Source organism: Macrobrachium rosenbergii, chromosome 3 (assembly GCF_040412425.1).
Source record: "Macrobrachium rosenbergii isolate ZJJX-2024 chromosome 3, ASM4041242v1, whole genome shotgun sequence".
Classification (NCBI taxonomy): Eukaryota; Metazoa; Arthropoda; class Malacostraca; order Decapoda; family Palaemonidae; genus Macrobrachium; species Macrobrachium rosenbergii.
The window spans coordinates 24,780,073-24,793,278 of NC_089743.1; the positions used below are offsets into that span (position 1 = coordinate 24,780,073).

The 13,206-nt window shown below is 38.2% G+C and overlaps 1 protein-coding gene across 3 annotated transcripts in view; it reads right to left on the bottom strand.

The window, feature by feature from the left end:
* Psa (puromycin-sensitive aminopeptidase) overlaps positions 1–13,206 on the bottom strand; it is a 133,828-nt gene that overhangs the window by 20,955 nt on the left and 99,667 nt on the right. For all 3 annotated transcript variants that reach the window (XR_010857448.1, XM_067128899.1, XM_067128912.1), the window contains exon 15: positions 12,791–12,913. Coding sequence is in view for 2 of the 3 variants with exons in the window: in XM_067128899.1 (XP_066985000.1) it covers positions 12,791–12,913 (123 nt within the window). In the remaining variant the exon portion in view is untranslated. The remainder of the gene's footprint in view (positions 1–12,790; positions 12,914–13,206) is intronic.

The following is a 13,206-nucleotide window of genomic DNA, read 5'->3' on the forward strand; positions in this document are numbered from 1 at the left end:
TCATGCACAATGCAAGAGAATGAGATTGATATGATTCCTCAAAGAAGTACCATTTACTTGAAGAAATTGCCAATGATTCCTCAAAGAAGTACCATTTACTTGAAGAAATTGCCAGTTCATTGCAGAGACAGGTAGGAATGGCGAAACTCCTAACTAAACACGACTGCTCATGCCTTGTTATGGTGAACACAGAGGCTCAGGCTCAGGCTCAAGCAATGTCCACTTTCAAAGACCTACAAGGTATTGCCTTCCCTACCATTCCACATCCTCACCTTACCAGCTGCACTGGAATAGTGGTGATACCCTCTGAGCAGTGCCTGGTTGACAGTGTCAGCTGAGGTGAATGCTCAATGAATCTCAAAAAACTCCTAAGTGACTGCCATGAAGTTCTCCATGTTACAAGCTACACTCTTGGGGACAAGAGCAACAGGAAATATCCAAAATTTTTTGCAAAGATCACATTCAAAGGGCAAGACCTCCCACAAGACGTATACATCGGAAGTCAACATTACAAAGTATATTCCGCCCCCACGTCAATGCCAAAAGTGCTGGCGCTTCAGCCACCCAGCCAAATTTTACAGATTTCCAGTGTGCTGCCCCTTTGCAGCTCACCTGACCATGATCTAGCAGACTGCCACTCACAAGAGCGCATTTGCGCCAATTGTGCTGACAAACAATGTTTTTCACTATGGTTGCCCTGTCTACAAATCTGAATCAGAGGTGCTGCCCTCCGATTCAAGCACATGGATTGACCTTGAAAGAACTAGACAGGAGGCTTGCCACCTTGGCTTTACCACTGTCACCCTGGCCCAGATCGTGACAACAGCAAAGCAAACTAGCAAAACCACTGCCAATATCACATCACAACCAACCCCTCCCAACTCCTTCCCCTCTTTAATTCCCCAATCCACCACCACCTCTAACACTTCCTTACCCTCATCCCTTTCTTTGCCCAAACCTATGCATATCTCTTCCCCTCTTCTTATCTCAAATGTACCCTTGTCAAACCATTTTGTGTTGTTAAATTCAGACACCTCCTTCTACATCCCTATTTTCCCATCCCTCACTCCTAGAACTTCCTCTCCTTAACACAAACCCCACACGAAGAAATAAATGCCAATTTATAACAACTTCAAAGACCAATAACAAATTCTCCCCTTCGAAGTTTTCCCGTCACCTCCTGTTTGCCCTCCACCCAAGAAAACCCTTACAATCAAGTCTCCTCCGGAAACCATGAAGGACACTGAGGATTGCATAAATCAACCCTTTATCATGATCCCAAACCCAACCTCGTCCCCCACCTCCTCCCACAAAAAAAAAATGCTGTCCATCATACCACTGCTGAGGTCCACAACCCTCTCGCTATCCTTCCCCCCTCCCCTCCCCTGCCAACTTCCACAGAATCTCCACCTGCCTCACCTTTCCCACCCAACCTTCTACTCAAGACCTCTGTACAGAGAAGAAGTATCCTTGACCTTGTTTTACAACTAGGTTGTACCCACTAGTCTCTCTCTTCCTATCCCTCCTCACCTTTGGACTTCCCTTCTACATATGACTCACCCATTATTCCTGACACTCACTCGTCCTTATTTCGTACTGAAGACAGTCCATCCCCATCTAAGTATATCTTAGTTTAACCAGACCACTGAGCTGATTAACAGCTCTCCTAGGGCTGGCCCGAAGGATTAGATTTATTTTACATGGCTAAGAACCAACTGGTTACCTAGCAACGGGACCTACAGCTTACTGTGGGATCTGAACCACATTATGATGAGAAATGAATTTCTATCACCAGAAATAAATTCCTCTAATTCTTCATTAGCCGGGTAGAAGAGTCGAACGCTGGGCCAACGGCGTGTCAGGCGACAGCTCTATCCACCCCTCCAACGAAGAACTTATAACAACCCTACTTCAACCATACCAACAATAATATCACATCATATATCTCATTCCCTTTTATGTCTGTACTCTGTTGGAACATTCAAGGATTCTGATCCCACTGACATGATCTCAGATATCTCCTCTCACAATACAAATCTAAAGTAATACGCCTCCAAGAAACTTTCCTTACTCAACCACTGAAACCTAATCCCAATTACCATTTCCATTGTTCTCCTCACTCCATTTTTGCTTCTATTTTAATTCATCCAAAAATACCATACTTATCCATAAGCATTACAACAACCTTTCCTTGTACTATTATATGAGTCTTCCTACAAAGATGGATTACCAGAGTATCAGTCTACCTATCTCCCTCCTACCCTATTGACTTCACTGCCTTTCAAGACCTCCTTTCCAAATTACCATCCCCCTTACTTGTGATAGGTGACTGCAATTGCTGCTACACATTATGAGGTGGCTCAGTTATCAATTACCATGGAAGCACCCTTGAACAGTTTTTAATTATCTAATAATCTGTCTGTTTTAAACTCAGAACACCCAACACATTTTGATGCAAAAACACAGTCCTTTTCTTGTCTAGATCTATCACTATGCTCTCCAACTAGACTTTCACTGGTCAGTATTAGACCACTTCATAACTAGTGACCACTTCCCTACCCTTCTTTTACCTACTTCCTATGTCCAACTTCCTAATCCTCCAAGCTGGCACTTTGTAAAGCTGACTGGCACTCTTTTTCTATGCTTTCAGACATGTCTCTACCTACTACATCCTTTTCATCAACCCTTGACATGCTTACATACTTCACCATCACTGTTGTAAGTGCTGCATCCACAGCCATCCCACAGACCACCTGACCTTTCATGTCAAAGTGTGTACCCTGGTGGAACAGACTGGTCCAGCTCTATGCATAAAACGCCCTGCTTGGTGTAGCTTCTTAAGAAAAAGAAACTCTCTGGGTACCGCACTGCCTTTATAATTTTCAAAAGAGCTAAAGCCTTGTTGAAACGCACAATACTTGCTTCACAAATCACAAGTTGGAAATGCTATGTCTCCTCATTAACTTCTTCCTCCCCTATTTTAGCTGTCTCGAGATGTATACATAAAATATCAGGAAAACACCCACCTCACAAAGCCCCAGCACTAAACATGAATAACAATTTTATTGGTGACACAACAGAAATAGCCAACACACTAGGCCAATATTTTAGTCATATTGGTACAGGAGAACATCTCCCCTCCCAATCCACAAACATAAAGCTTAAAACAGGAAAGAGCCAATCAACTTTACTTTATCTCCCATGGAATCATACAGTATTCCATCTTCCATTGCAGAATTTATCTCAGCACTCAAATCCTGTCAGAACACGTGAAGGCCCTGACAGTATCCACAACTAAATTCTCTGACACCTTTCATCAAATTCCATAACCTTTCTCTTATCATTACTAAACAGAATATGGACAAAAGGCAAATTTCCCCAGCATTGGCACAAAACCCTTATCTTCCCCTTACTAAGACCAAATAAATCAGGAAATGCACCCCAAGACTATTGACCTATTTCCCTAACGAGCTGCTTATATAAATTACTATAAAGAATGATAAATTTTTGCCTAATGTGACATTTTGAATCAAAACACCAACTTTCTATATCTCAATTTGGCTACAGATGAAGCACGAGCACAGCATACTCTCTTGCACACAGAATCTTACATCCCAACAGCCTTTGCTTCTAAACAATCAGTCCTTAGAGTTTTCTTTGACTTAGAAAAAGCATATGATACCACCTGGGAATACCACATCTTACATCAACTACTTCAATTTGGTATAAAAGGTAATATGGGCATTTTCATCCCATTTTTTCTTAACAACCAAACCTTCCATGTATGCATAAGCTCTTCCATTTCTTTACCCTTCACTCAATATGAAGGAGTTCCCCAAGGTTGCATTCTTAGCACTACCCTATTTCTTATAGCAATTAATGGTATTATAGCATCCCTGCCAGTGGGAGTTACATCTTCCCTTTATGTCAATGATCTCACAATTTGTGCTGCCGATTCCTCAATCCCTAAGCTCCACTCACTAATATAATCTGCTGTTCTAGCTACCTCTTCATGGGCTACTAAGATATGGATTCCTCTTTTACACCAATAAAACTAATTCCAATCTTTTATCTTATCTTGCTCCAAAACAGCATCTCTATCGCCACTTTTGCTTTATAATTCACCCACACAGTACCATAATAGTGGTAAATTCCTTGGTTTAATTTTGATTCCCACCCTACCTGGAAAGAACACATCCTGCCAGTTAAAAAAACTGCTCTCCAACGTCTTTGACTCCTTTAAACTTTATCCCACATTACCCGGGGCGCTGACCATAAAACACTTCTGCACCTACGTGTAGTCATTCTATCTGTCCTGGATTACGGATGCCATGTGTGCTCTTCAGCTTTCCCTGATCTTCTAGGCTTTCTGGATGTGGTGCACCACTTAGGACTAAGATTGGCCCTTGGGGCCTTCCGTTCATCACCAGTAGAAAGACTCTATGCTGAATGAGGACTAGCATTGCTTACCTGCCAACGTGCCCTCCTCTCTCTTAGATACTATGCCAGATTCCACCGATTCTCTACCCTGAAGCTAACTGTACCTGAACCCCTACTTGCCAAATTTACTAACAATCCCAACTGACCTCACCCTTTCTCTATCCATATAAAAACTGTTCTCTCTCACTCTTCATCACCACAATTGGAAATCCTTCCTTTCTACATCCACACTTTCCCACCTTGGCTAATCCCCACTCCCTCAGTCTGTCCATCTTATCAAAACTTAATACTCCTCCTATTCTACATTCTCATTTCCTAGAGCACATTTTGACACAGGACACTTGCGCCCCAATCTACACAGATGGCTCCAAGTCCCCCTAAAGGAACTAGGGCTGCTGTCCTCTTCCCCACCAAACATTTCCAACTACTGTGCTATTATCACCTGTGGCAAGCATACTTACAGCAGAATTCTATGCCATTTTTTTGCACTAAAACAACTTCTAATTTACCCATACCATCCTTCGTTATTTTCACAATTTATTGACTGCACCCATCCTGTAGTCTGTGAAATTCAAGACTGGCTCTTTCATATTTCAATCCAGAAAAAACTAGTCTGTTTCTGCTGGACCCCAAGCAATGTGGGCATCCTAGTCAATGATCAAGTAGACTCTTTGGCCTGCTCTGCAGCTTTGTCGGGATGTCAACATTTCAAAACCATCCCATATTCAGATTATTTCCCATTCTTCCATAACTACTTACTAAATTGCTGGCGGTCTTTCTAGTCCAGTACCTCAAATAAGCTCCGCATAGTTAAACCTACCATACTACCATGGTTAAACCAATGCCACAAGAAGAGACAATGGGAAACAGCTCTTGCCCGACTACAAATTGGCCATTCAAACCTCACACATTCCCACCTGATGAACGGATCCCCTCCAACCTTGTGTCTAACTCATCATATCCCTCTTTCCATATCCCATATAATCCTTTCCTGCCCCAAGCGCACAGTTGCACGCAACAGAGCCTTTACCAGCCTAACCTCTCTTCCCTGTTCACCTCGCCTTCATGATATTCTCACCGAAACAGAACACTCCTCCACAGAATGTGTAATATGCTTCCTTCAAGAAATAAATATTCTTTAATATAACCTACCAACCAATAATGCTGACCATACTTTATCTATATTCAGCATAACATAGAACCATATGGACTCCAAGGCCTGGTGCTTGATTGATATTAATTCAATTCCTCGTAAATGACTATTCAGGCTAATTTTAATTTTTGGGGGGTTATATTACAGGTAACAAGTATGTGGTGTACAAACCTAATACTTTTCACTATTTTTTTTACAGAGACCCATTACAGTACTTAAAATAAACGGGCCCTTCTCTTGGCCTCTTTAATTTCTTGCAGAGGAACCAGACTACATTGAGGTGAAAGTTAGCCCATGGGGATCTGGACAACAGCCTTGCATATATGCTAAGCTACTGGTTGCTGCTGATCTTTTTTTCCTATACATAAGACTAATATGCATGGATTACAGTGACACAAAATGGGCAATTTTATATTTAATGGGTTTCATCTAAAAAAAATTCTCCTTTGACAGATTAGTAGATGTTATGGGATGCGAAAACACACAAAAAAAATTTCAGTACAGTTGTTCGCTTAACACATATTTGTGCTAAAAGACAGATCATGGTTAAGCTGAAACTGCTGCTTGTGGCCATCACCTAGCATCAAGAGAGTACTATACTGCCCATCACAAGTGTGGAAACAGATTGAAATTCAAAATGCTGACTGAATGCTTTTTTGCAATACTGACCGAGTGCTTTTTGTACTGCATTTCTTCACTGAAAATAATTTTGAAAACTAATGCATGCATACACTGTACATACCGTATATACTCACAAATCATGTGACTTTAGAAGACCTAATTTTGAAGCAATTTTAAGGGAGTTGCATCATACACAAGATATAAAATTAATGTATGTAATATTCACATATTAGTATCGTATTATAAAATACAAATATAATGAATACAGTATGCACCTTGTCCATGGATCTTGTAAAAAGTTATGCTTTACTTCACTGTATCCAATAATACTATATGCACAGTATTCTCATACTGCTATTATATTATAAAATATAAACATAGCAATCAAGCAACATTTGCACTGTTTAGGTTTTCATAAAACAACAATACCATTCAGGAATTTTTGTTTAGGCATCAATTTCCGTTTAAAGATAACCATGGGGGAAAGTTTCGTTCCATCTGTCATACACATTACAACAACAGTAAAATGTGTTCTTTCATGACCAGTAGTTTTGATTAAAATACTTTTCTCTCCAGTTATTAGCAGCTTGAACATTCTTTTCTCAGCTTCAGCTACAACTTGCAGCTTAAATTTATCAGTATATTTCCTTGCTGATCTTTCCTCCATGGCAAATAAGGGTACACTGTACAGTGATTATATGTTAATTTTAGAAGTTTAATCATTATTATTTTATATTTATTTTCTGCATTTGTGAAATGGTATGGGAGTTATGAAATGTATAAAAAGCACACAATTAATTTTATAAGATGTTTTTATACCAAAACATTCTTTTGTGTTTAAAAGTATCTGTTCGTGCAGTGATATCATAGGAAGTGATGTCATAGGACGACAAGTGGCGGGAGGGAGCAAAATGTAAACAAATGCAGGCAGGAGTGTTGAAAAGACTGTGGTGCAGTAGAGAGAGCTCTCTGATAGTTAGGTTGTCAATTTTGGGTTGTGAGTGTTTTGTGGTTTTTTGTATTTGTAAGCTGAATTATAAAAGAAGAATAACGTGAACAGGTGGGTGGATTGCATAATTGTAGCTTTTTTGGATGGGTTAGGCTAGGAAACCTTTCAAGTGGTAGCAGTGTGTGGTTGGTTTAAAATGGACGGATCTGATGGTAAACTTTGGGAGATGAAATGGAGAAGAGACTGTCCAAGATTTAGCAGGGCGCAGGGCGATTATAAAGGATGGAGAGGACAAGTCAAAGACTGGCTTGTGGTGTGTGAAGTGGTGAAATATCCGGGGACAGAGATAAGAATGAGCTTAAAAGGAAAAGCTTTAGAAGTAACAGAAGGAATAGATAGAGATAAACTTAAGGATAAAGAGGGTTCAAAGATAATCCTGTCCAAACTAGATGAAGTGTATCTAAAAGATACGCAAATGGAAAATTACAGTAAAATGAAAAACTATTTTAAAATAGAAAGAGAATCTAGCGAAAAGATGAGAGAATTGATAATTAGGTATGAAAAGGCAGAGTCAGAGTATAGTAGAATGAAAGGGAAAAGCATGCTTGAAGGGGAAGCAAAAGGCTTTCATGTAATAAAACAAGCAAATCTCAGAAAATCAAAAACAAATGGTATTAGGTCAAGGAAAGTTAGAATATAAAACAGTGTCACAGATAATGAAATATGAGGGGGAATGGTTAAGATCAGAAGGCTATGTGAATTTTGGGAGAGGGAGGGAAAACCAAAGATATCGAGGAAAAGTGAATCGAGGTGAAGGTGGAAAAAATATTATCAGCAGATAAGGGAAAGTAACAGTGTGTGCAATATGCAAATCGGAATGGCATTGGGGTAAAGACTGTCCTCAGAATTTTCAAATTAAGAAGAAATCAGAAACTGGACAAGAAGAAAAAGTTTATGTAGAAGTTAGTAAAATAGAGAAAGAATCTTGGGGGGAGGTTGATGCAATTTTAGACACAGGATGTACATCAACAGTTTGTGGGGAATTGTGATTAGCACGCACTGTCGTGGGTTTGAATCAGGAAGAGTTGAGGAGAATGAATGATACTCAGAAAGAGTCTAATAAAGTATTTAATTTTGGTGAGTCATCATACAAGTCAAAAGGAGTAATGGAAATACCAGTTATATTGAAAAACAAAATTTTGCAGGGTGATGTACCGTGGTTAATAGTAAGAAAACCATGAGTAAAATGGGTATGACTATAAATTTAAAAGAGAACTGTGTTAAAATACAAGTATTAGGGTACATGAAGGTAAAGTTAAGAGAAGACAAACAGGGCCACTTACAAATACCAATTTTGAGGATGGAAGGTAGAAGAATTTATTGTTACTGGAAGGATGGAAGGGAAAGAGTCTAAGGGAAATTAAAGGTGCAATGATGAAGTTCATCTACAGTTTGGTCATGGAGGTGGAAATAAAATATGGAAGCTAACAGAGGCACCGTGGAGTGATGGTTTGAGAAAGAAAAAGAGGAAATAAAAAAGTTACTAACAGACTTAATTGCAGGTTGTGAAGTATGTAAAAGATATAAAAGACACCCAGCTAAACCAGTAGTGGGATTTTCTTGGAGTAAAACATATAATGAAGTTGTAGCAATGGATGTGGGAGAGATGGAAGAGAAAGTTCTTGGTAATGGTAGATACGGCAACAAGGTATTGTCAGGCTTTTTGGATAAAAGACAAGATACCAGAAACTATTATAAAGACACTTGTTGACGGGTGGTTTGCTATATTTGGAGCGCCTTCTAAAATATTATCAGACAATGGGGTAGAATTTAAAAATGAAAATGTAAGGAGGATGGCAGAAAGATGGAATATTAAAGTATTGGCTACAGCATCTGAATCACCATGGAGCAATGGAATGTGTGAAAAGATGGTAGGCATAATCATAATCAAAGAAAGCTTAAGAAAGATGAAAGATGACGAGAAAGTGGATTGGTCCATAGCATTAAGATGGGTAGTTAGTGCTATGAACTGGTTAATAAATAATGGTGTTTCTCCCCTAACCAATTAATATTTGGAAAAAACCCTTTGCCAATTTAATGGGACAAGAAAGTTCAAGCCTTGCAAGCAGAGAGAAAGGTATGGAAGAAAGCATAGTAAGGGATACACTGAATACAATGCATAAAGCCAGAGAAGTGTTTATAAAAATGAGTCTTGTAATAAAATAAGAATTGCTTCAAACAAAAATGCCAGAGAACATAAATTTGCAGAAGCAGTAGTGGGAGATGAGGTATTCTATTAAAGAGAAAATGAATATGAATGGAAAGGACCTGCTCAGGTAGTGGGAGTATTGGATAAAACAGTAGTGGTTAAACATGGGGATTCTCTTAAGAGAAGTAGCTAGAATACATGTTACTAGGATTCAAACACTATCACCAGAAAAAGAAAAGATACCTAAAATAGATAAAATGCACACTGTGAAGGGTGAATCCTGTGCATCAAAGGAGGGAATACAGATAGGCAGGATGGAAAGGAGATGATAATGGGCTGGAGAAGGAATGCAGATATAGAGAGACTATAGAAAGAGATTTGGCAGAGAAAACAATGGAAGATGAAAAGGAAAGTGAGGTAACAGAAGAGATACCCAAATTCAAAAAGGGAAATAGGGTCACAACTATAAACAACAATACAGGACACGTAGAAGAATGGACTATTATAGTCTTGCAGGAAAAAGATCTAGCAAATCTTGGGCTGATTCGTACAATGTAGAAGACTCACAGTCAGGTGACAAGGGATGGGTTAACTTAAAGAGTTATAGTCATGTAGAAAAAATTGAAGATGAAGAAGAGGTTTTGCTAGGATCTGAAAATAGAAGCATAATTGAAGCTATAGAAAAAGAACTGCAAAGTTGGAGAGAAAACAAGGTATATGAGGAGGTAAATGATGGACGAAAAGCTATACAGTATCTACAAGATGGATAGTAAGTGAAAAAGTAAAAGGGGGGGAGGGGGGAAGGATATGCAAAACAAGATTGGTAGCTAGAGGTTTTGAAGAAGAAATGGCCAAATGGGAAAAACTCTCCTACATGCAATGCTGAAATTTTAAAATTTTGTTTGACAGTAATAAAATTGAAAGATTGGAATTGTTATACATTACATGTAAAAACTGTGCATCTACAAGGTGATGAAATACGACAGGAAGTACATTTAAAACCACATAGTGAAGATGGTTGGAGTGGATTATGGATTATGGAAACTGAAGAAAACTGTTTATGGGCTCAAGGATGCAGCAAAGGCAAGGTATTGTTGGGTGGTAAAATTGGTGGAGCTTAAAGGCAAGAGAAGTAGATTAGAACCTAATATATTCTTTTGGAAGAAAGACAATAAACTGAATGGTATTTTATGTACACATGTAGATGTTTTTTACTATGGAGGAACTGAAGGATTTTTAAATGGAAATTGAAAGGGAAATTGCAAGTAGGAGAACAAGAAAGTAAAGTTTCAAGTATATAGGAGTAATAGCAGAGCATAAGGAAAATGGAATTTGTCTTAATCAGTGGCAGTATATAAATTCTATAAGAGAACCAGAAGCTACAAGATTTACAGGTTATTAGAGTATTAGGACAAAAGGAGTTAACAGAATATAGATCGGACAGTTAAACTGGGTATCGCTACATACCATGCCAGAAATATCATACGATGTTAGTGAATTAAGTAAAGCTTTTAAAGAAGGAATGACTCAAGATATGAAAAAGCTAATTAAAATAGTGAAGAAAACTAAGAGCATAATGGGAGAAGTGATAATAAGTGAGTTAGAAAAAGAAAAGATTTACTGGGAAGCCTATGCAGATGCTTCATTTGGGAATATTGAAGATGCCTCAAACACAACTGGGTTATATGATATCTTTGACAGATGGGAGGAGGAGAAGTCTCATATGGCAGAAATCCAGAAAATCCCGAGGAGTAGCAAAATCCACCATTGAAGCATAAGCTCTGAGTGTAGGGGGGGCCATAGAAGGATTGATATATTTCAAACATTTGTGGGAAGAGATAGTACGAGGGAAAAAGTCAGAAGCACTGGTTAAAATTGATACTAAAACCCTAAAGAATGCAATAAAATCAAGCACTGGAGTAAGTAGTAAGAGATTAAAAACTGATATTGCAGCAATAAGAGAAACAATGGAATCTGGGGATACAAAGGAGGTGAGATGGATAAAAGGAAAGCATCAAATAGCTGATGTATTGACTAAAGCTAGAGGTTCAGGGGAAAATATTAGAAACTACATTGAGGGTAAAGAATTAGAGAGTAATGGAGATTAGAGGGGATTGGGGTAAGAGGTTAGAGGGAAGGGAGAAGGATATAAGTGTGATTATATGTTAGTTTTAGAAGCTTAATCATTATTATTTTATTTGTGTTTTCTGCATTAGTGAAATGGTATGGGTGTTACAAAATGTATACAAGGCACATAATTAATTTTATAAGATGTTTTTATAGCAAAACATTCTTTTATGTTTAAAAGTATCAGTTCGTGTTGTGACATCATAGGACGACAAATGGCAGGAGGGAGCAAAATGTAAACAAATGCAGGCAGGAGTGTTGAAAAGACTGTGGTGTGGTAGAGAGAGCTCTCTGATGGTTAGGTTAAAAATTTGGGGTTGTAAGTCTGTTTTGTGGTTTTTTGTAGTTGTAAGCTGGATTATAAAAGAAGAACAACGTGAATGTGTGGGTGGATTGCATAACTGTAGCTTTTTTGGACAGGTTAGGCTAGGAAAACTTTCATACAGTACTGTAATGTAACTATATATCAGTCCTATTCTACTTAACATCATTTGTAACATAAATAAGGTAATTATTTACTATCGTACAATGGTTTAAATACAAGCAAAACAGCTGTTGTTATCCGATTTGGTTGTTCATCACAAAACAGCTGTTTCTCGTTCAGTTGTTTATGGCTGTACGCTTTACGCAATGAGTAAAGCGTTACTATCAATTTATTTAACTTTTTTGATGGGATAAAGATATGGAGGAAAAGAGGTTAGTCAATTGTAATTTGGTCTCTCAAAAAAGGACACTTAATAACTAAAAGATAGGATAAAGATATGGAGGAAAAGAGGTTAGTCTATTGTAATTTGGTCTCTCAAAAAAGGACCTCGCTTGATACAAGAGATACATAATAAAATAATTTTTTCTGGGTGAAAATTTGGGGGTCGCATGATACGTGAGATCATGCATTACACAAGCATATACAGTACGGTAATTGCCAAAGCAGGAACTGTTTTCTGGAGATAACACTGACAGCTTAGCTATAAACCACAAAAATTGGTTGCTTAATGAGAAATCTTACTTGGGTACACACCTAACGTGGTGACAGAACATTTTCTCTTATGCAATTTCTCTTACTTTACTTACACCTTTAGAATGAAAACTATGCCCCTTTCCTGCTAAAGCCATTAACTAATAAAGAACATACAAACTATGAACCTTTTTGTCTTGTTACAAACTGGTGCACAAGACATTTGAATTTACCAGCTAATCTTTAGGCCCCATTAAAAAATAAGACTGAGGCACAACTTTCCATTGCAAAACATTCTGCAATTCACTGCATGAAAATATGGCAAAAGTATCTCACCTCATATCTGTCAACTAGTTCTTGATGATGCTTTTTAAAGAAAGCCCAAGCTGCTGATCGACCTGGAGCTGTCATGGCTACACTGATGATGACAAACACTGTGTCTTGATTCCTGACTTCAGCCTGAAAAGTTCATACCTCTCTTCAATGGAAATTCTGCTAAAAAATGAAGATTTGACCTGAAACCATTTTAATCCCGAATAAAATGTCCAACATTGCCAATCAATATCATGATCTTACGCAAGACCGTCATGCAACTGTCACTCACACATAACTACCATTTTGATAAAAGATACATGATTTTAAAGAAAACAAACCCAATTCAATTTGAAATATTTATCTCGGTAAAACATGCACTCATTATCTCAATGCAGAGTAGTTGACATAACTTGTTTATTTTAAATCCAAAAGTATTG